This window comes from Lodderomyces elongisporus, chromosome 8 (genome assembly GCF_030384665.1).
Source record: "Lodderomyces elongisporus chromosome 8, complete sequence".
NCBI classification, from domain to species: domain Eukaryota; kingdom Fungi; phylum Ascomycota; class Pichiomycetes; order Serinales; family Debaryomycetaceae; genus Lodderomyces; species Lodderomyces elongisporus.
In genome coordinates this window covers 779,313-801,334 of record NC_083680.1, presented here as the reverse complement: position 1 = coordinate 801,334, position 22,022 = coordinate 779,313, and the positions used below count along the sequence as shown (strand labels likewise).

General features: G+C 37.3%; 9 protein-coding genes across 9 annotated transcripts; 5 read left to right on the top strand and 4 right to left on the bottom strand. All coding sequences in view use genetic code 12, as the record gives it.

Annotated features, from left to right (window-relative positions):
* Positions 1 to 700: 700 nt before the first annotated feature.
* Positions 701 to 1,813, bottom strand: PVL30_005650 (uncharacterized protein; the record flags this gene model as incomplete). Its single annotated transcript, XM_001524048.1, has 1 exon — positions 701 to 1,813. One exon carries the CDS (start codon positions 1,811 to 1,813, stop codon positions 701 to 703), a length of 1,113 nt encoding a protein of 370 aa, XP_001524098.1.
* Positions 1,814 to 3,319: 1,506 nt separating this feature from the next.
* PVL30_005649 (uncharacterized protein) lies at positions 3,320 to 4,161 on the bottom strand (the record flags this gene model as incomplete). The annotated part of the gene is made up of 2 exons (XM_061119721.1): positions 3,320 to 4,132; positions 4,153 to 4,161. The coding sequence occupies 2 exons, from the start codon at positions 4,159 to 4,161 to the stop codon at positions 3,320 to 3,322; spliced, it is 822 nt and encodes a 273-aa protein (XP_060975704.1).
* A 48-nt stretch (positions 4,162 to 4,209) lies between these two features.
* Positions 4,210 to 4,446, bottom strand: LIP1_2 (sphingosine N-acyltransferase subunit lip1; the record flags this gene model as incomplete). Its single annotated transcript, XM_061119720.1, has 1 exon — positions 4,210 to 4,446. One exon carries the CDS (start codon positions 4,444 to 4,446, stop codon positions 4,210 to 4,212), a length of 237 nt encoding a protein of 78 aa, XP_060975703.1.
* A 2,015-nt stretch (positions 4,447 to 6,461) lies between these two features.
* Positions 6,462 to 8,189, top strand: PVL30_005647 (uncharacterized protein; the record flags this gene model as incomplete). Its single annotated transcript, XM_001524046.1, has 1 exon — positions 6,462 to 8,189. The coding sequence occupies one exon, from the start codon at positions 6,462 to 6,464 to the stop codon at positions 8,187 to 8,189; it is 1,728 nt and encodes a 575-aa protein (XP_001524096.2).
* Positions 8,190 to 10,257: 2,068 nt separating this feature from the next.
* On the top strand, positions 10,258 to 11,358 carry PVL30_005646 (uncharacterized protein; the record flags this gene model as incomplete). Its single annotated transcript, XM_001524045.2, has 1 exon — positions 10,258 to 11,358. The coding sequence occupies one exon, from the start codon at positions 10,258 to 10,260 to the stop codon at positions 11,356 to 11,358; it is 1,101 nt and encodes a 366-aa protein (XP_001524095.2).
* A 704-nt stretch (positions 11,359 to 12,062) lies between these two features.
* Positions 12,063 to 13,895, top strand: PVL30_005645 (uncharacterized protein; the record flags this gene model as incomplete). Its single annotated transcript, XM_001524044.1, has 1 exon — positions 12,063 to 13,895. One exon carries the CDS (start codon positions 12,063 to 12,065, stop codon positions 13,893 to 13,895), a length of 1,833 nt encoding a protein of 610 aa, XP_001524094.1.
* Positions 13,896 to 14,830: 935 nt separating this feature from the next.
* Positions 14,831 to 15,556, top strand: PVL30_005644 (uncharacterized protein; the record flags this gene model as incomplete). Its single annotated transcript, XM_001524043.2, has 1 exon — positions 14,831 to 15,556. The coding sequence occupies one exon, from the start codon at positions 14,831 to 14,833 to the stop codon at positions 15,554 to 15,556; it is 726 nt and encodes a 241-aa protein (XP_001524093.2).
* A 1,821-nt stretch (positions 15,557 to 17,377) lies between these two features.
* On the top strand, positions 17,378 to 20,260 carry ALA1 (Alanine--tRNA ligase; the record flags this gene model as incomplete). The annotated part of the gene is made up of 1 exon (XM_001524041.2): positions 17,378 to 20,260. The coding sequence occupies one exon, from the start codon at positions 17,378 to 17,380 to the stop codon at positions 20,258 to 20,260; it is 2,883 nt and encodes a 960-aa protein (XP_001524091.2).
* A 308-nt stretch (positions 20,261 to 20,568) lies between these two features.
* Positions 20,569 to 22,002, bottom strand: PVL30_005642 (uncharacterized protein; the record flags this gene model as incomplete). The annotated part of the gene is made up of 1 exon (XM_001524040.2): positions 20,569 to 22,002. The coding sequence occupies one exon, from the start codon at positions 22,000 to 22,002 to the stop codon at positions 20,569 to 20,571; it is 1,434 nt and encodes a 477-aa protein (XP_001524090.2).
* Positions 22,003 to 22,022: the final 20 nt, after the last annotated feature.

The following is a 22,022-nucleotide window of genomic DNA, read 5'->3' as shown; positions in this document are numbered from 1 at the left end:
TTTTGGTCCTTTTTTCATAGATTTCAGCAATGGAAACGGTGTTGGAGATGTTGATGAAGATGAAGACGAAAGGCGAAGAAAACATATAACTCACTTGTTCCCTCCCATACAATCGGAACTAGAATTTTTACACATATTCTTTGATGATAAAGTGATTGCTATTTTATTCGTTTATGTATTGACTAAAACTCTATTTGGTTTTTTAGCTGTCTTATATATATATATATATATATATATATATATATATTTACTTTTTAATAACTTTTAACTTTCGATATTGCTCTTTTTTTTTTTTATTATTTTTTTTTCTAATTCAAACTCGAGCACCTTGCTACAACTGTTTATTATAATCACCACCAGTGGCTGTCAAGAGTATGTAGAATCTATAAAAGCAAAAAGGGGAAAGATTGTGTTGAGACTTACTGGCACACACATGTGAAACTAGGTGAAGGAAACTTGAGTAAGCCAATAAGATGTAAATGTTTTGTTCACGTGCAATGGACATTTTTCGTTTTTATCTTCTACTTTGAGTTTTGTCATCTTACAGGTGAATGAGGAAATGCAAATGAAAATCAATAATCAGGTTACTCAAAAACATGTACTATTAAATTCTAATATATGACATCACGTCTTCGTTATTCTTGTCATTCTTTCTTTATATAGTATATAAAGTCTGTCATCCGACCGTTATAGAATTTATTTATTTAAAGGCCTTGTCGAAATCAGTAAACACAAATCTGTATCTAACATCACCAGCTTCACATCTGTCCAATGCCTTGGCACAGTTTTCTTCACTTATTGGGATCTCCTCAATCATTGGTTTAACGTTGTGCTTGGCAGAGATGTTCAACATCTCATTGACTTCTGCCTTGGATCCCAACATGGATGAACCGAAACTAGCACCTTGATTCAAGAAAGTGAATGGACTCACTTCAAACTTTTCAGTGACTGGTGGTAAACCAACAGAAATGAATTTCTTGTCAACTTTCAAAACTGACAAGTACTCTTCCAAGTTCAAACCATCGACACCACTAGCACAGTTCAAGATCAAGTCAAAGTAGTCGTCGTACTTGGTTGTCCAGTCCTTGTCTTCATTAGTAGCAATGAATTCGTGGGCACCGAGTTCCAAAGCTTGGTCCTTTTTAGATGAGGATCTTGAGAATGCAACAACATTTGCACCCATAGCATTGGCAAATTGCAAGGCCAAGTGACCCAAACCACCAATACCAATGATACCAACATTCTTACCCTTGGCATTGACACCCAAGTTTCTAACCAATGGTGAAAAGACGGTGATACCAGCACACATCAATGGTGCAGCGTAAACTGATGGCAAGTCCTTTGGAATTGGGAAAACAAATTGTTCATCAGCAATGGAGTGTGATGAGTAACCACCTTGGGTGATATAGTTTTCGGATCTCACGTCCTTGGAGTTGTAAGTAAGAGATGCTTGCTTACAGTATTGCTCGTTATCAGTTTGACATCTGTTACATGAACGACATGATGATGAGCATGCACCGATACCCACTCTGTCACCAACTTTGTATTCTTTAACTTCATCACCAACGGCAATGACTTCACCAATGATTTCGTGACCAACAACCAAGTCATTTCTTTGCAATGGGGCCCAAGAAGCATTGACAGTGTGGATATCTGAATAACACAAACCACAAACTTCATTTTTCAACACCACATCGTGTGCATTGATTGGTTTTCTGTCATAAGTGACGAGCTTTGGTTTGTTCCAGTTTTCACTTTTATCGACACCAAAACCTTGAAACTTGTTTGGAACTTGATGTTTCCCTTGAATCATCTTACGTATAGTTGGGAATGATTGTTCCTCTTTCGGGGGAAGGGGGAGGGGGAAATTGAAATATAATTGTTTCTAGTATATGAAACTTGACTCAAATTTTGATTAGTAAGTTTATATGGATGGAAATGGAAATAGAGAAGGAGAAGATGAAGGAATGAAACTATTCAATTGTTGTAAAAAGGGATTGGGCCCTCTATTTATAATGTAAAAAACAAAATTGGGAATAGAATTTAAAATTAAGCAGATGAATGGGGGCGGAGGCGAAAAGAACAAGAATTCACCAAGAAGATTCACTGAATACCAAAACGTGCTTATCTCCTACATGCTAGGAATTTCTCAAAACAAATATTCGAATTTCGAAAACAAGTATGTACCTGGGATCTTCAACTTAACCGAAAGCAACTACATGTATATGTAAATATATGTATGAGGAGCATGGTAAAGGCGAAGCCGGTGACTTTCTTCCTTGAAAGGAAAAGACTATCAATCTTAACAAGTTTTTTCCCTTAAGAATTAAGTATAAAAGTTATTATCCAATTGCTCTGAAAAAAGAAAACAAAAAGAAAAGAAACCAATTGTAGGTCGTTCGCAATAATAAGGATAAAAACTTAACCATTCGATATAAATAGATTTTGTTGATTTCCATGTTGAAGATCATACGGATACGGAGTGAAGGATCTGCAAATAAGGAGTTAAGGATCTGCAGATACGGAGTTGAGGATCAACAGGTAAGGAGTTAACCTCAACTACCTAAGCGAAAAAGTACGGAAGGATACGGCTATACAAATGAGATATGTATAGTGATTGGAAAGGATATATCTCTTTATATATTCTCCAAATAGTTTTTTGTGGTTTATAGTTTTTAAAAAAGTATCAAATTGTGATAACAAGAGAAGTGCAAAATGACTGAGCGGGTTCTTGTAATAACAACATTCCAGAGAGAGAGATTTCCTGCTAGCTAGAATTGGCCTTAAATCAAAACCCATGTCGAGAAGAAGTGTTACCCCCTTAATAATCAATTTTAAAAAGAATACACATGTAGATAGAGAGAATAGAATGAAAGTAAGAAAGGGTGCAGTCGCTAAAATTAAGATTAAAAAAAAAAAACAAGAATATTCTTTTTTTTGGCCGTAAACGTATCTCAACGCACATCAATCTCGGCTATGGTAATAGAAGATGGGTGTTGAATGATAGAAGGGGATGGAAGGGGACAAAGAGCATGAAAAGCAAAAAAAAAAAAAAAAAAAGGGAAATCAAAGAAAATTGGATTTTTCGATCTTCATATTGAAGGCAGTAGAAGAAACGATCTAAAACACAGAATCACATTGTGTGATATGTTGAGCCATGTCTCTGCTAAATTTGCACTCTGTATTAGTAATCAAAAGAACCAATACAAGCACAAGCAAGTTGGAAAGGGAAAAGAGGACAAGAATATCAGTAAAGCTAAATCTAGAGCCTCTCTAAGCAACCGCTTAGTAGAATTATCCCTTCATCCCCATTTATACTCTATATGCTCCATTTCGTCTTCCCTGTAAGTGTGTCCAAAACAGTATAGTCAAAGCCCAAAAAATAATCCTTTAAGCTGGAACTGATATTGGGATACATTATATTGTTAAAATGCAATTTTCGTACACAGCCCTGCACTGGTGGTGGTGGTGGTGGTGGTGGATGATCATCATTGTTGAGTCTTGCTTGTATCCACGTCCATGCCGCTGCTGCCCCCAACGCTTGTTCCGATAAATGCTCGTTGAAGATGTCCAGTGCAAACTCAAACGACTCAATCCCCCACAGACACCATTTGTTGTATAACGCCAATGCGCCATTGAAGGGTGCAACTTGGTCAAATTTGGAATGGTACATGAATATGGGAATTTCGGGCATATTAGTCTTATTCAAGTTGATCAAACAATTGTCTTGGATAGTTTTGTTTATAATGGGGTCTTCCAACAAGGCAAACCCTTTTGTAAAAGTTCTATTGCCGCCTGAAGTAAAAAACTGCTTCCATAGAAACTCGAGTAAACCAGGTACTAAACAGTCTCTAAGACTAACTTCGAAATTGTTGTGGTGATCAAAGTCGATGTTTGCTTGGATACGTTTCTGAAACTCTATGTATTCCTTACCCAAACCAGTTAATGCTAGTGGGATCAATCCAGCAAAAAGCGTGCCATCCGTCAACTCTGCAGTAGCTGTAATGTTCACAACCAACCCACCAAATGCACATCCAACAAGTGTGCTCTTTAATTCAGGTGCATATAAAGGCTGTAGACTCACTGCCCACCCAGTTGCTAATCCACCACCCGAATAACCCCAGAGTGCCACCTTGGCATCTTTATTTATACCGGTAACATCTTTTGATTGTAAAACTGACCGTACACCATCCAACACCGCATGCCCCATTAGTAAACCTGCGCCAAACGCCAGCTTGCTTCCTTCCTTCCTTCATAGTCAGCACTAATCACATAAATACCCTGCGCTAATGCCGGAACCATAAACCTCAAATCCAATTGAGTCATCATCGTTCCTTGTGGTGCACCAAATTGAAAACTATAGCTTGGACTACAGTCTATATGCGCCGAATCCTCAGCAGTCTGATACGACAAAACCTTGTTGGGGTCGGCATTATGGGGCTGCATTATGGGGCTGCATTACTGTCATCACTATTGCAGTCGCACTACCAAACGAACCTGTAGATCTATACATGATCTGCCACGAGTTAGCTACTTCAAAGGTGAAAAACAAATTGACTATTTTTTGCGGTGTCGGACGACTTTGAAGAGTGGTTCCTGGTTTAGCCTCTTCAAAACCAACAGGCGGGGAATAAAAAGGGTCCTGACTTGGAAGTACAAGCTTTAGCAATGATGCTTAAGCCAAATAAACAGCGTAAAGTAGTAAGAAAATACTCATTTTTAGTTGAAAAAAAAAAAGTAAAGTTTTCATTTAAAAATTAGCAAAAAAAGAAAAAGAAAGAAAGAGAAAAAAAGGAGACAAAGCAAATCAATCTTACCATTCAATTCTTTCTCTTTTTCTCTTTTTCCCTTTTTTCCTTCTTCTTCACCTTCTTACATTATTAAGGAACAGACAAACGGTGGAATTTGGTGAGCTTTTTAAAGACTTTGTGGGTAAGGTGAAAAATGACTGGTTGCGAAAAAAAAAAGCGAAAGACAAAAAAAATTATATATATAATACTACTTTTTATTAACAACGGGGTTGCTGCAACTTCACGTGAGGTTTATAATGTTAACGCTATACTTTCCCACTTTCTCTCCAACAACAAAAAAGGAAAAAGAAAAGAAAAGAAAAGAAAAAATGAGGAGGAAAGACCTTTAATTCAAAATCATATATTAAACAAGAAAAAAAAAAAAAGAATAGAAAAAATGTTTAACTCCGGTAGCTGCGTCGGATTTATCACCTCTTATTCTGTTCTGTATTTTCTTTCCAAACTCTGACAACTTTTTATTTATTTTTTTTTTTTATTTTGTCCTATCTTCTATTACATCATACGGGTCACGGGATCTTATTAAAAATTAAAACCAAATGTAGAAGGTTTGAAAAGAACATCAAAAAAAAAAACAATTTTTTTTTTAAAATTTGGGCCGGGAGTGGGAAAGAAACTCGCAATTTTGAGTCGCATGATGATATTGCAAACACTTCGACTATTAGACAATAAATGTTTTATGAGCAAACCTGGGCGTGTAGTACTTTAGTATATCTTAATGTTCACATCCTTTTGGATTATCCCTATTTTTTTTTTTCTCTTAGTTTTCGGGTAACAGGAACTTTAAGAACTCCCCGCCACTCACTTTATCGTATTTTCAATCTTCAGCACCACTACCAACATTCCCGTTATTCTTACTTTTCAATTTATTCTTTTTCCTCTACAACACACATACACACACATACACACACACACACACACACACCCTCGCATAATTCTCTTCAAACTTTCTGGATCTGGTAGTAAGATAAGTGAAGACATGGAAGTAAAATTTTTGAAAGTAAGTAAAATAAAATAAAGTTAAACAAAGTTAAAATAAAAATATAGTGTAATTTAAGATACTAAGATAAATTCGAGACTTGTGGGGATCGATAACACATACACACAAAAGAGAGCAAGAAAGAACGAGAAAGAGGGAGGAGTGAGAGGGGGGGTGGGCGAGCGCAAAAAAAAAAACAAAAAACCAAACCAAAAAACAAATGAAAATAAACATTTGATAAAATAGTTCAATTGCTGTCTCAGAAATTTTACAATACATTCTTTAAGCAGCTACTCAAGCCTTCCATTATCTTCATCAGACAAACCAACAAAAAACTTATATAGTCTGATTCAGTATCTTCCATCGCTGTGAAAGCCAAACTTTTGATTAGAAAATTTAAAGAATTTTAAACAATCAAAGGTGTTGCGATTATCAAACTATACAAGGCTAGAGGCGATAGATCTGCAAACAAATACACATATATCTTTTTAGAACAAACACTACTTAGAAAAAATATTACTTTCTTTCTTTTTTTTTTTTTTTTTTTAAAAGGAAACTCTTTAAACAAAAGACTAAAGGGCAAATTCAGCATTGCATAGGAACATATCTTTATACTACATAGATTACAAATCTAAAGAGACACATACGCAGACCCCTAGCTCAATATCTCCAAGATGTTGATGAATCTACCGTTGGAGATTCAAATGCAACTCCTATATATGGTCCCACATTCTAATCTCAAATACATCAATTCTCATTTTTACATTTTATACAATGACTTGTTTTACCACAAGATTAGACACACTTTTGGCGACGATACTTTAGAGGTCATTGTACGGGTGCTACCCTGGCTCAAACCATATATCAAATCGTTAGATGCGTTTCGGTACGAGAATAGAAAAATTATAGCCAAGAGACTAGACTTGATTGATACATTGGATGAGAATCAACACATTAGAGGGTTGGGAGAGAATGAGGACGAGAGAGAGGAAGAAATGGATTCAGAAGAGGAAGAAGAGATAAGTTGTAATCAGGTTGATAATATTGCATTGAATCCGTTGAATGTGCAATATGTTAAGGATTCATGGAAGTATATCTATTCCATTTTCAAAAACAAACGTCTTTTCGCAGAATACTCTGACTACAAGATTGACGAGCCTTCAAATTACATCTACAACCATTATGTCGAGATTAATCGCACTTATTTGCTAAGCTATTCCAAATACGTGTGGCTCTCTCCAGGAACGTATAACCTCAATGTTGGGTTGGCTGTGAAGTATGGCCATGGATTGGGAACCACTAAATTTGAAGTCAAGTACAATTTGAATGACGAAGACGATAATGACGCAACGAGGATCGAGGACGACAAGGAGAGTTCCAAGGTGGTTATTAATTCATTTTACCCACCAACAAATATTAACGACATTTTGCCCAAAAATCAATTTTGTTTTCTCAAAGTCGGTCTGTTTGAAGTTCCCCCGAAAAAGGGGGCACATTCCAAATCCAAAAACAAAATGCGCCGTGTTGAAATCAAGATGGAGGAAATAGGCCTTTATTTAAAGAGTGGGTTTCGGATTTACTTTATTGACATTAGCCAGCCATCATTGTTGTATAATGAATATGATTTGCTTTACTACACTTTGAATGACACCAATTATAAGCTATTTATTAATATATTGCTTAAGAATTTGTACAAGGCCATCAACTATGTGCAGAATGGCGGTTGTTCGGATAATATGAGCATTCAATGTGCACCAAATGCCTATGGAAAAGGTGATCCTTATCAAATATGGAAGTCCTATGATAAATCGTTTTTAAAGGAGTATACTGATGACCAAGCTCCGTTGAACAGAGGTTCGAAGTCGTTTTCGAGCCCCGGTCCTCGATCAAGTTCAAACTCGAGCTCAACTTTAAGCTCAACTTCGTCTACATCGGTGTCATCACTACGTTCTGGCCAACATCCCGTATTCCGATATGACTTGAAGAAATTGGAGAGGTATGCTGATTTCTATTATAACTCAACTCGAGATATGAGGCGATATTTCAAATTTAGTACGATTTATCAACAACGTCAGTTTATCAACAGGTTTGGCGATTATGACCTTGATTGGAAAGAGAGTGAACAGAACGAGAAACTAAAGGAGAGCAAGTCCTTCAATGGATTTGATGGTATTAATAGACTTATTAGTGAAGGTCAACAGCAGGCTGATGAATCCACTACGAATGAAGTACGGAAAGATGAAGAAGTAAACATAAATAAGGTTCAAGAGGTAAAATCAAGAGCAGAAACAGAAGCAGAAGAAAATAGCATGGCTAGTAAAAAGAGGAGAGGTTTGCAAAAAAGATGCAACTATGATAAGCACGGATTGAAGTGGAAAATACCCATCATTGGAGAACTATAAGAGAGCCGAGTTGTTTTGCAGACTGAGCCTATTTCTTTTTTTCTTTTTTCTTTTTTCTTTTTTCCTTCTCTTTTTTCATCTTGACAAAGTATTAGGATCAAAATTACTAGATGCTGTTAAATGCAAACAGCTTCAAACTATATAGGATAATAATTATAGTATAGTTAGGTTTCTTTGTTTCTTTTTTTTTTTTTTTTTTTTTTTTTCCTTTCAAATTTGTTTCATTTTCTCCTTGACCTTTTTATTCTTGGTCTCTCTTCTGTATTATGAAATAATATTCTTTTCCCATGGGTCTGGACCAAGAAGCGAGTAGTGGCTCGCGCTCGAGTGGATATTGTGTAAATTTATATGTGGTGTTGTGTTGTTTCATTTGGCGTTTGTTGTCGCCATTTCTTGCCGATTATCACGTGCACCCTTTCTTTTTCAAAAGTAGATGCCAAACAAACAGAAATAAAAGAAAAAAGAAAAGAAGATGAAGAAATTCACATTCAACCCCGCATTCCAATTTGGCAAGGTTACAAAAAAAAGAAAGTTTTTTCTCTTTTTCTTTTTATTTAATTTAATTTTTTTTTTATTATTTTTGTGCTTCCCCAGTTTGAATGAAAAATGATTTATCCCCGGCTATCTCCTCTATACGTCTCCACATCCACTTGAGTAAAAAAAAAGAAACAGAAAAATAAAAATAAAAATCAAAAAAAGAGGAAATCGGTAGCACCCATAAACCAATGCACATCGAGCATTATGTTTCAGCTAACTCCACCCGCTGCCACCACTGTTTACTTCAAGAGTGTTTATTAAACGATACGGAGATCGTTATCCTTTAGCGGGAAGACAAAAAACTAAAATTGAGGAATAGGATTCGAGAGAATATAAGAACAAGAAATAGAGGCCCGACATTTTCATCGTATGTCGAACTAAACATATTCTATGGCCAGTAATTGTTGCCTTTAATTGCTTTACAGAATAAGAGGTAACAAAACGAAAAGGGAGATATTAAAACCAAAAAACTAAAAAAAATACAACAAAGAATATGAAGGCGAAGGAAATTGCTTCCAGCCATTGTGTTTACCATAACTTATTTATGAGTGGAATTGAGAGTAGGAAACTTTGGTGTCAAATCCTTCGTGCGTGCCCTTGGACTAAGCTCAATGCACGTAGAAGAAGGATTTCACATAGCAACAGTTTGTGACTCCATACTTTGTAAAGTAGTAAATATAATCTCACTCGTTTTGATGGAGTGTACTTTCTTTCTTTCTCTTTTGATCCCAGAACAATGAAAAAAAAAAACAAAATTGTTGGTTAAACAGTGTTTTGGCAACATCTCACCAATAGCCGATGTAAGCCGAGAAACGTTACACCAGCACAGATATCATAATTATTTCTAGTACTACTGGCTCAAACTACTATTGCTCACTGTTGGCCACTACCTCGCTACCTTAACGACCGCCAAAGAGAAAAAAGAAAAAAAGAAAAAAAGAAAAAAAGAAAAAAAAAAAAAAAGAAAAATAAAAAATATAATTATCATAACCTCCACAAATTCTCTGTGATTATGCCAGTCCCTCCTTCCCCATAATGTATTCCTCTATATATTTGCACAAAGACACTTTCAAATATGTATATACCCCAGTTTGCATGATATTTTGAACCGATTTTATACGTGAAAAATCATTTCTCTCTTAATACCTTCCTCCCCTCTCTCCCTCCCACCACCAGCATACCGTTCCCCTATCTCACATTCTTTGTTCCCACATATATATATATATAAATTTGTATATATGTATCTCAATTTTCCCAGAAACACCTCAGTTTACCATCCTTTTTCCTTAGCATCTTATATATTCATTACTGAAAATCTATAAAAAAAATTTTGACTTCACATATTGTCTTCAAGTTCTTGTTGCTTTTCTTTTTTTTTACTTAATTTTCAAACCCCTACTATTCTATTTGTCTCGACTAGCATCTAACTACCGATCTTCTTTGATAGAGCCTGCTTTCCCATACACATCAATTCTGCTTCCCCTTACCCTTCCCTATTTTTGCTGCTTTCATTACCACACTTATGCACAAGATGTTGAGAAGTACATTAAAATCAACGGTTCGCACATCGGGCTTTTTAGCGACCAAATTACAAAACAACTTTTCCACGCAATCAACTAACCTCGCCGCTTATGGTTTCATCGGTTTAGGTCAGATGGGACAACATATGGCAAGACACATCTATGAAAACTTGGATGAAGGTGACACCTTGTATGTTTACGATACCAACCCGGTAGCTGCTGCCAACTTTGTTGAAACAGTCACTACGCAAACCCCGCAAAACAACGAGAAACTAAAAGTATACCCAGATCTCAAAAGTTTCACGGACCTGGGAAACGAGGCTTTGGATTTTATTGCCACTATGGTTCCAGAGGGAAAACACGTCAAAGCTGTTGTGGAGGAGCTTGTTGAGAATGCTGCTGCCAATGGCAATCCTAATTATCAAACCACGATTATTGACTCATCAACCATCGATATTCCCACAAGCCGTGCTGTTCACGAATACGTTAAACTGAAGCTTCCGAACTTTGATTTTATCGATGCTCCAGTCAGCGGTGGTGTTGCCGGCGCAAGAAAGGGAACATTGTCCTTCATGCTTAGTAGAAACACTCATGAAGATGTCTCACCTGCACTCACAACACTCTTGAACAAAATGGGTAAAAACATCTTCCCTTGCGGTGCCCAACATGGTACTGGTCTTGCTGCTAAGCTATCAAACAACTACCTCTTGGCCATTACCAATTTGGCCACTGCAGACTCTTTCCAATTAGCCAAGGCTTTTGGATTGAACTTGCAGAACTATGCAAAATTGGTTGCTGTCTCCACAGGGAAAAGTTGGGCTTCAGTTGACAATTGCCCCATCGAAGGTGTTTATCCTGAAAACAACTTACCTGCTGATGTTGGTTTTCAAGGTGGTTTCATCACCAAGTTGACCAGAAAAGATGTCGTGTTAGCCACTGATTGTGCTAAGGAGCAAAACAGATTTCTCTTCCTCGGTGACATTGGAAGACAATGGTACGACAAGGCCTGTGAAAGAGAGGATATTGCTCAAAGAGATTTAGGTGTGCTTTACGAATGGCTCGGGGACTTGGAACAAAGACCAAATGGTGACATTGTTGACGTCAAACAATAAATCATGTATGTGCAAGGTTTATTTAATCTAGGTTATAATCTCTAAGTAAATCTATTTACATTTCTAAAAAAGAACAAAAAAAGTACAGAAAAAAAAAATTATGATAAAGAATATTTAGAAATAAAACGTGCATTACAAATTGTAACATATCAAGGCAATTATATTTTGATCATTTAATCTGCAGTCGGCAACTCCAAAGAAGTAAAAAAAAAAAAAAAGGAAACAAAAAATAAGACTTTTGATTCCATTTTTTTTTTGCTTGTTAGCTCTTGCAACATCGATAGTTGGTTGATAGATGCAAGTAGTTAAAACTGTCTTTAAGCGGATCATCACGTGATAACGCACGGCACGAGAATATAGTAGAACCACTGCAACCTGTACACGCCAATGTGTACCTCTAATTCTGTCTATCTCTCTCCCTCTATCTCTCCCTTTATCTATCGTTAAACAATAAGAATTATCGAAGTCTCCCTCACTACTAGCTGTCCACTTCCCATTTTACCTCTTTCTCCCTTTTCCTCTTCTCCCCTCCCACTCCTTCAATTCCAATATTCGTAAACTGACATATACTTTTTTTTTCATTTTCCATCATGCCTTTTGTACCAATCTCAGTCTTCGAAAACAGCGAATATCTTGCACTGATTTAACACTATACCAATTGACTGAGACATTTAATAAATTGTAGTGAGAAACAACATTTAAGCATGAATAATTTGCTTAGAAAGAGTGAATCTTTACAAACACCCACTACATGGAGGAGAGTATCCAAAGCAGGTGGTATAGGACTATTTGTTATTGGAACATTCATTGCCTGGCTAATTTACTACGACATATACGCACTACCCGGTCCTTTTGATACATTCAGATACCCTCACTCAGGTTTAGCTTTTTCTTGCTCTTCTAGTTCTTCTTCTTTAACTGCTCCAGTTTGTCAACAATATGAGTATGCTTTTCCTAAATCATACAGGGAAAACAATTCCACAGTATTAAACATTTTATTTGACCCAGTATTTAGGGATCAATCGGCAAAGAAATTATCAGGAGCTGTTCAAATTGCTACAGATGTATACGATGATGATCCAACAGTTGATGCCGATCCGCAATATTGGAAAGTCAAATTTGGACCATTTTACAATTACTTACGGAAAACTTTTCCAATAGTTTTCGAAAATTTACAAGTTGAGATAATCAACTCTCATGGCATTGTAATTACATGGGAAGGTAGTGGCAGTGGTGACCATGATACTCGTGGTAGTAATGAATTATTGAAACCGATATTGTTAATGGCACATCAGGACGTGGTACCAATTCAACAGTCAACTTTGAATCAATGGACGCATCCTCCATATGACGGAGTTTACGATGGCGACAGATTATGGGGGCGCGGATCTTCTGACTGCAAAAATTTGCTTATTGGTCTCTTGGAAACTGTAGAGGAGCTTTATAAGTTCGGGTTCCAACCTAAAAGAAGCATCATTTTGGCGTTTGGATTTGATGAGGAATTGGGCGGCGAAAGAGGAGCACGGTATATTGCCAAGCATCTTACAGCCAAGTACGGAAACGACTCATTTTATGCGGTTGTTGATGAAGGCGGACAAAGCATTGCCTACGAAAATGATGTCTTGCTTGCTCTTCCCGGTACTGGAGAAAAAGGAATGACAGATGTGATTGTGGGACTTCATACTCCAGGGGGGCACTCGTCTGTTCCACCGGACCACACCGCTATTGGACTTGTGTCTAAAGTAATTGATGCTTTGGAAGAAGACCCATTCGATCCGATTTTCACCCCGAAGAATCCAACATTCCACGAATATCAATGCATTGCGCAATATTCACCTTCATTGAACAAGCATATTAAGTGGGACCTCTTGCACGCAGACAAGAGCAAAAACTCAAACAAGGCAGCAAGAAACTGGCTCTATCGCAAATCGTTACTAAGCAGATATTTGATCACGAGCACACAAGCAATCGATGTTATTTCCGGAGGAGTCAAATCCAATGCCTTGCCCGAGTATGTGGAGGCGGTAGTAAACCACCGAATCGCAATTGAGTCATCAGTCGATGCAACATACAACCATGACTTAGCCCACATTCGTCGTATAGCTAAAAAGTACAATCTCGGTCTTGAATCCGAAAACAAAACTATTTATGCAGCAACCTCGAACGGTAAATTTACTGTGCGCAAAACTTCTGAGTTGGAACCAGCACCTACAACTCCCACTACAGGGCGTGTATGGGAATTGTTTTCAGGCAACATCCGTCATGTATACGAACAATTGGCGTTTACGGACCCGAATTCAGAGTATCATGGCAAACGAGTAATAGTGGCTCCTGGTATTGCAACTGGAAATACTGATACGAAATACTATTGGAATTTGACAAAAAATATCTTTCGATATAGACCTGGATTAATGACGAGCGTTGAGTCACACGCACATGGAGTTGATGAACATATTCTTTTTGATTCTCATTTGCAAATCATTGCTTTTTACTTTGAATATTTACAATTGATAAATGAAACAGAGAACTTTGATTAGAGAGATACAGAGAGAGAGAGAGAGACAAGAAGGTGAGAAACTGAAAAAAAAACCAAGGAAGGCGTGGGGGGGGGAGTGGGGCAGGGAAACAACGACAAGGAAACGAAAAACACGTTAAAGAGGTGATAAAGAAGGTGAATAATTGAAAACTGACTAAAAAATAAAAATAAAAATTGAGCAACATTAGTAAAGATTTGAAGGAAGATGCGAAGGGGAAAGGCGGAAAGAAAGATAGAAAGAGAGAAAAAGAGGAAAAAAAAGTAGAAGTTTTGCTTTCTTCCTGGAACTATCGGAACATTATGTTAAGACCCAATTGTAAAGTGAGGAATAGATTACTCAAGAAGGGTATCACGGAATGCATTTACCTCTGTGAACTTGCTCTTATCGAGAAAAATGAATGAATAAATAAAGCAAGTAAAGCACAAAAGGAAAAAAACAAAAAACCAGGTTAAAATGCAAAAGCTAGCGGAGTCCCTGTGTGTCCTTCTTTATTTTGTATCTATCATGGGGAGGGGGCTGGGAAGGTATAGGGGATTTCTTTTTTATTTAAAAAAAAAAAAGAAAAATAAAATAAAGTAAAATAAGCTAGATTCTATACGTTTCCAAAATAGAAAGAGAAAGAAAAGAAAGAAGAAAAGAATTTAAAATAATGTAATTAATGTAGAAGAAAAAAGAATGAAAGGGTAGCGACTGCGATAGCCCTGTAACCTTTTTCCCGTTGTGGTTCTTCTTTCTGCAAAGCAATCATCAATATCGAATAATATAAATACTATCATACACCATGCGGATCACTTAAATACCATGGGTTGTCATCTTTTTCTCCTGGCCCTCCGTCTCCATCTTCCTATTTCTGTTTTCTTTATTTTTTCTTTTGGCCCTTTCACGTTCTCCAAATCAGACTTTTCTACAATAAAATCGAATTAAAGAGTCCAAAAATGTCATCAACTTTAAAACTTAAGCAATACCCAGTGGATACTTCGCGTGAAGCTATCTTCAATGATTCCGTTGCCCTTCTTAAAAAAATACCACAATGGAATGAAGGCAAGACTTTCTACAAGTCTTCAAACTATCCTGTATACTCCAAACACAACGAAGTTGACGGAGACTTTTGGTGCTCTCGTGAAACAGTGTTGAAGAACATCAACGTTGAACGGTTGCGCAAGGCCATTATTGGAACTACTGAACAAGGCTTTACACATTCTGATTACGAGCCACATTATGTCCATGAGATTTCAGAAATGCAAGTCCGCAACTTGCAACAATATAAGGATGGATGGAGCTACACTATTCATGCCCAATACAACTTTGGCTTTCCTTTGAGCAAAAGAACATTCAATGAATTGATTCATATATACATCGATGCAGCCAAACAATGGGCTTTGATAGTCAGTTTACCCATAAAAGGTGCATTGTATGAGCATTCAGTCTTGGGGGAGTACGTGTCTTTAGAAGAATTGAAATGGAATGACAATAATGATAGTGCAGAGTGGTTAGTTGCAACAACGTCTACTGCTGGTGGGAATGTACCAGACTGGGCCACCAAATGGAGTTTAGCAGGTGCGCTTGCTAAGGATGTTCCCAATGTTGTAGACTTGATAGCCTCAAAGGATTATTTTGACGTTGGCGAGTCCGAAATATTGACACTTCCTACAGGGAATTGATAAAATAAAGGCAACAAACATCTACAAGTAGTGGACAATTGGATGGAAGAGCATTTAGAATGTCATCAGGATGATGATTACAATTCTGTCTTAATTTCTGCATTTGTTTTTGTATTTGACTTTGTACTTGCGGTTAATTTTCTTTACGGTTTTTGAATCCTACAAACACACACAACTTGGCGTTTGATCCAGACAGAGATGTCATTCACAGAAGTAATTTCATTCATATTATGGTCGTGACTTTCTCCACAACCATGTTACTTCACGGTACAATATGACTTGAAGCTTTTTTTTTTTTTAATACATCAATTGTGTAGTTATGTTAGTGTTTCTATTTTTCTACTTTTTGTACTTTTTCTTTTTGCGAGTTTATAAATTTGGTAGTTTCCTGGTCTCTAATACGACAAACCATGCAGTCTAACGAAATAATTTGATTCCTCGTTACAACTTTTTTTTCCTGCTCAAATGTTGTTTCCATCGAGAAGATTTGCTGCACCTGCAACTGCAATCGTCAAAGATAAAACATCATTTACCGTGACAGCTGAAGGTGCTTTGATAGGGTTTTCTTTTTTTTTTTTTTTGGGGGGGGGGGGTGGCTATCCTGCTCTGAAGAAGATTGAATGAAAAAAAAAACATATCTTCAAACCACCACTGGCGCTCTCTGTTCTTTGATAATAGAATTGTGTACTAGAATCAGCAATCATTGTTTGATCAATTAGTTTTGGTCGCATTCTTTGACCAATAATTCTTTACTGGTTTGGTGTAGCACACAAAATGTTGATGGAGTTAACTCAATAAGGAGACTCCAAGATTAATTGAGAAAACAGAATAAAATAGTATATCAAATCTTCAAAAGTCCATTCTCGTGTGTGTAAGTTTAATGGGTTTATAGTCCATGACCACCTCACTGAAGCTATTTTGATGCCCGGATAGCATTTATTTAATTAATTAATCGATTATTCAATTGTAAATGTGCTAGTGAAAGGATGTGCCCACAGCAAGCATATTTCTTAGATATGAATACCCTGACATATCACATTCCACATTGACCCTAATCAAAAGTGCGTGAAAAAACAACATACTCATTGACTAGAAAGTAAGTTCAAATATCACTAATGACCAAGCAATTTTGTAAAGATTTTTAGTAAAGCCCAACATGTGCTCTTTTTAAGCAAGTAAGTGATTTACATCTCATCAGATCTATTATGCTGTGTTTAGGGAAGGAACGTAAAACGTAGAAGCAGAACAGAGGGGAAGCAACAGGAGCACCAACACCAGCAGCAGACCATGTAGTGCTCGCATGAAGTATATAAAGTGTCACCAAGATAAAGAAGAGATAAAAAAACCTTGAATATATATAGATGAAGCCGTCGAGGAACTTTATTAACCTTTAGAATATTCGTGTAGAATGTATATTGCCGTGTTATGTTATGTTATGTTATTGAATTAGACTCAGATCTGGGTTTCTATAAACGCTACCACATAAATACATCGCGATAGTTTCCTCCATCTATTATAAATTTTTATTCTTTTTTTTTTCCCTCTATTTTTTTTTCCTCTGTTTTTTTTTTTCTCTTAATTTTTTTGAACTTGTAAAAACTTGGGTTTTGTCTCTGGATACAACTATCGAAATTGAGTTCATAACTGCCAGTTGCTTTCCTTTTTTTTCTTCTTCCTCTATTAATTTTGCCTTTGGAATAATTATATTAATAATAATAAAACAAAGGAAGACATAAGGTTGTTTACTTGAACTTTCAAAGAGGATACACTTTTCCCTTTTTATTTCGAAATTGTATGTTAAATAGAGCAAGTTTCAAAATAATGACATCACCTTTATCTACACAACTGGGCCAAAAGTGGACTGCTTCAACAGTCAGATCTACATTCTTAGACTACTTTAAGAGCAAGAGAGACCACACTTATGTACCATCATCTTCGGTTGTTCCTCACAATGACCCAACCTTGTTGTTTGCGAATGCAGGTATGAACCAATACAAGCCGATCTTTTTAGGTACAGTTGATCCAAGTAGCGATTTTGCCAAATTGAAGAGAGCAGCCAATTCACAGAAATGTATTAGAGCTGGTGGTAAGCACAACGATTTAGAGGATGTTGGTAGAGATTCTTATCATCATACCTTTTTTGAAATGCTTGGTAATTGGTCATTTGGTGATTATTTCAAGAAAGAAGCAATCGGTTGGTCCTGGGAGCTTTTGACAGAAGTATACGGCTTGGAGAAAGATAGGTTGTACGTGACTTACTTTGAAGGTGATGAAAAGCAAGGTTTAGAGCCAGATATGGAGGCTAAAAACTTTTGGTTGAGCGTTGGTGTTGCCGAGGATCACATCTTGCCAGGTAATGCCAAGGACAACTTCTGGGAGATGGGTGATCAAGGCCCATGTGGTCCTTGTTCCGAAATCCATTACGACAGGATTGGTGGCAGGAACGCCGCCTCATTGGTGAACATGGATGACCCAAATGTATTGGAAGTCTGGAATATTGTGTTTATACAATATAATCGTGAATCCGATGGCTCATTGAGACCTTTGCCAAGTAAACATATTGATACAGGTATGGGATTTGAAAGATTGGTTTCTGTATTGCAAAATAAGTCTTCTAATTACGACACCGATGTCTTCTTACCCATTTTTGATAAAATAAGAGAAATTACTGGTGTGCGTCCATATACTGGTAAGTTTGGCAGTGAGGACAAAGATGGTATTGATACTGCTTACAGAGTGATTGCTGACCATGTGAGAACATTGACTTTTGCAATTTGCGATGGTGGTGTACCAAACAACGAAGGTAGAGGGTACGTTTTAAGAAGAATTTTAAGAAGAGGTTCACGTTATGTTCGTAAATACATGAACTACCCTATTGGTTCATTTTTCCAACAATTGGTTGATGTTGTTATTGAGCAGAACAAGGAGATTTTTCCCGAGCTTGAGAGAGGTGTTGCTGATTTGAAAGAAATTTTAAATGAGGAAGAATTGTCATTTGCAAAGACCTTGGACAGGGGTGAAAAATTGTTTGAGCAGTATGCAATAATTGCATCAAAGACCCCAGAACAAACTTTGTCAGGAAAAGACGTTTGGAGGCTATATGACACGTATGGTTTCCCAGTAGACTTGACTAGGTTGATGGCGGAGGAAGCTAGTTTAAAAATCGACGAAGAAGGTTTTGAAGTTGCAAAAGAAGCTTCGCGGGAAGCTTCCAAAGGCTCTGGACTGAAGGGTGGTGCGTCTTTGATCAAACTTGATGTTCACGCATTGTCTGAAATTGATGGTAAGATTGCCAAGACTGATGATGAAGCCAAGTATGGCCTTGACAATATAAAAGCCAAGATCCTTGCTATTTACAATGGAAGTGAGTTTTTGGAATCTGCAGAGTTCGATGAAGAGAACAAACAATATGGTATTTTGCTTGATAGAACCCCATTTTATGCTGAGCAAGGTGGACAAGAATACGATACTGGTAAGATTGTTATTGATGGCAAAATGGAATTTAACGTGGAAAATGTCCAAGTTTACGGTGGTTACGTTTTACACACAGGCTACTTTGTTGAGGGATCTTTGGCTTTGGGAGATGAAGTGGTTGCAGCATACGATGAGTTGAGAAGGTGGCCTATTAGAAACAATCACACAGGTACTCATGTGTTAAACTATGCATTAAGAGAAACTCTTGGTGAAGGTGTTGACCAAAAAGGTTCCTTGGTTGCGCAAGAGAAATTAAGATTTGACTTTAGTCATAAACAAGCATTGACAATCAAAGAGTTGGAACAAGTTGAGCAACTTTCAAACCAATACATCAAAGAGAATAAACAAGTGTATTACAAGGATGTTCCTTTGGCCGATGCTAGATCCATAAATGGATTGAGAGCTGTTTTTGGTGAAACGTATCCTGATCCTGTTCGTGTTGTTTCCATCGGTGTTCCAGTGGAGACCCTATTAAAGAACCCAGAGAATGAAGAATGGAGATCCATTTCTATTGAGTTCTGTGGAGGAACACATGTTGCTAGAACAAGCGAAATTAAAGATTTGGTCATCACTGAAGAATCAGGTATTGCAAAAGGTATCAGAAGAATCGTTGCCGTGACTGGCCACGATGCTCATGCTGTACAAAGAATTGCCAAGGAGTTTGACGAGAAATTAAACGAAGTGGATAAGATGGAGAACGGACCATTTAAGGAGAGCAAATTAAAAGAATTTGGTGTTACATTGAAGAAGTTGACCATATCTGTGTTGGATAAACAAAAATTGACAGATAAATTCGGCAAAATTGACAAGTCTTACAAAGACCACTTGAAAGCAATTCAAAAAGAGGAAAGCAAAAAGACATTGGATGTTGTTAAGAAATGGCTCGATGGTACAAAGGAGGAAGAATGTGATTTCTTGGTTGCTCGTATACCTATCGGTGCGAATGCCAAAGCCATCACTGAGGCATTCACCTTTGTCAAAAAGCAAAACAGAGCAAAGTCACTATACTTGTTTACAGGCGAGTCTGATAGAGTCGCGCATGGATGTTATATAAGTGATGCAGCAATTGCAAAGGGTTTAAATGGTTCTGAACTTGCCGCTGCAGCCGTTAAATTCGTCGGTGGTAAGGCAGGTGGAAAAGGCAACATTGTACAAGGTATGGGAGATAACGATAAGCAGGTGGATGCCGCCGTTGAAGAAGTCACCAGATTGTTTAAAGAAAAACTTTAATGTTGCTGTTTTAGAAGAGATTTATAGGAAGGAATTCTGTATAATTTTATTTTTAAAGGTAGAAATCTATAATAATAATAAAGAAGAAAGGAAAGAATAAAAATATTTAATGAAATTTAACTAATTACAGTGGACATATTCTAATACTTTCGGCTCAATTTATAATTACAATCAAGTAGTTAATTGTGACCAACAACAAATAAATATAGCAAGATCCTTACGTTTATTGTGGGGAGGGGGAAAGAGCTAGAAGCAATATTTATCTACATTTACTTACACATGATTACGCAGTAGCAGTTGAAAAGATTTTAGAACTCTTCATCTGCTGCTTCGATCGCGTTTTGTTGTTTTTCTCGGCGCCTGTTTTCCTCATCTCTCAACTGCTTAACAACTCCAAGTCTTCTGTTTAAACCTGTTTCTGCAGCCTTCGACATGACTCCAAGCATCAAATTCACTGATCTGACGCCATCATCATTACATGGAATTGGATATGTTAACAAACTGGGTTCCATATCGGAATCACAAAGCCCGATTGTAGGTATACATGCCGCTAAACACTCCTTGATACAGTTTCTGTTTTCCACTGGATTCAAGAGTACAACTAAATCTGGCTTAATAATCAGATTGTGCTCTTTCCCTGTGCTGATCACTTCGTCTGCCATATCAATTTGCTGCTTCTGAAAAGGGTCCAGAATCTGCTTTGTCACTTCAACGTAATTTGTGATGGTACCAGGAATCCACCTTTTGGAAACATAGTATCCTCTTGACCTATTGGCAGCTGCAATTAACGATTCCCTTATGGACCAATTCTTATGTGTGCCAACAAACAATATAGAACCACCTTTTTCACTTACCCCCTCAATAACTTTACAAGCGAGTTGCAACTGTTCAAGGGTTTTATTAAGATCGATCACGTGAACTCCATTATAAGTACCATACACGAATGGCTGGAAGCTAGGTCTAAAGGAAGCAACAGATTGACCAAAATGGCATCCTGCGGCTAATAATGTACTGATAGTGGTTTTTGAGATGTTTGTTGGTGTATGTGTGTCTCTTTCGGGTTTATAGACGTGCTTCATTTTTGAACCCAACGACGCAGTGGTTCTAAGGTAATTCAACTGTCTAATATAGAGCTCGTATTCTGAGTAATTTTTGTATTCTGGAGTTGGTCTCAAATTGGGGTATTGAGAACTATACTGACTCGTAACAGACGAACTTGACGATTCTCCCGGTCCGGCGTCTTCTGAAGCGGAAGAGTCGGTTTTCTTTGCGTCCTCTTTACTATACCATGGACGGTTTTTGGAAAGCTCCTCGGTCAATTTCATGTTTGCAAGTATATACTCTTTCAAATCTTCATCAAGTTGTTTAACTTTATCTCCTGGCAAACCACTCAAGTCCTCATTAAGTTTTGCAATTCGTTCGTTTATCAAAACCGTTGGAGTCTTGTTCAACGTATCAATCAACTCCTGAGATCGCTGAGTCATCAATACAATCTCTTTCTGCTTTTGAAGCGCAGCTTCCTCTCTTGCCAAAGCCTCTGCAATAGCACGTTCTCTTAACTCCTTGTTGGATAATTTGTGCTCCATCGGAAGTTCTGCTGCTGCTGCTGAGCTGGAGGATGAGGACGAAGACGAAGTTGGCTCCGAAGATGACTCCGGAATAGCATGAAACCTAACGTAGCTTGCCAGAAACTGTCTTCTATTTACCGCAAACACGGTCCTGTTCAGTAGAATGCCTCTCATGTTCGATAGTGCTGTTAAAC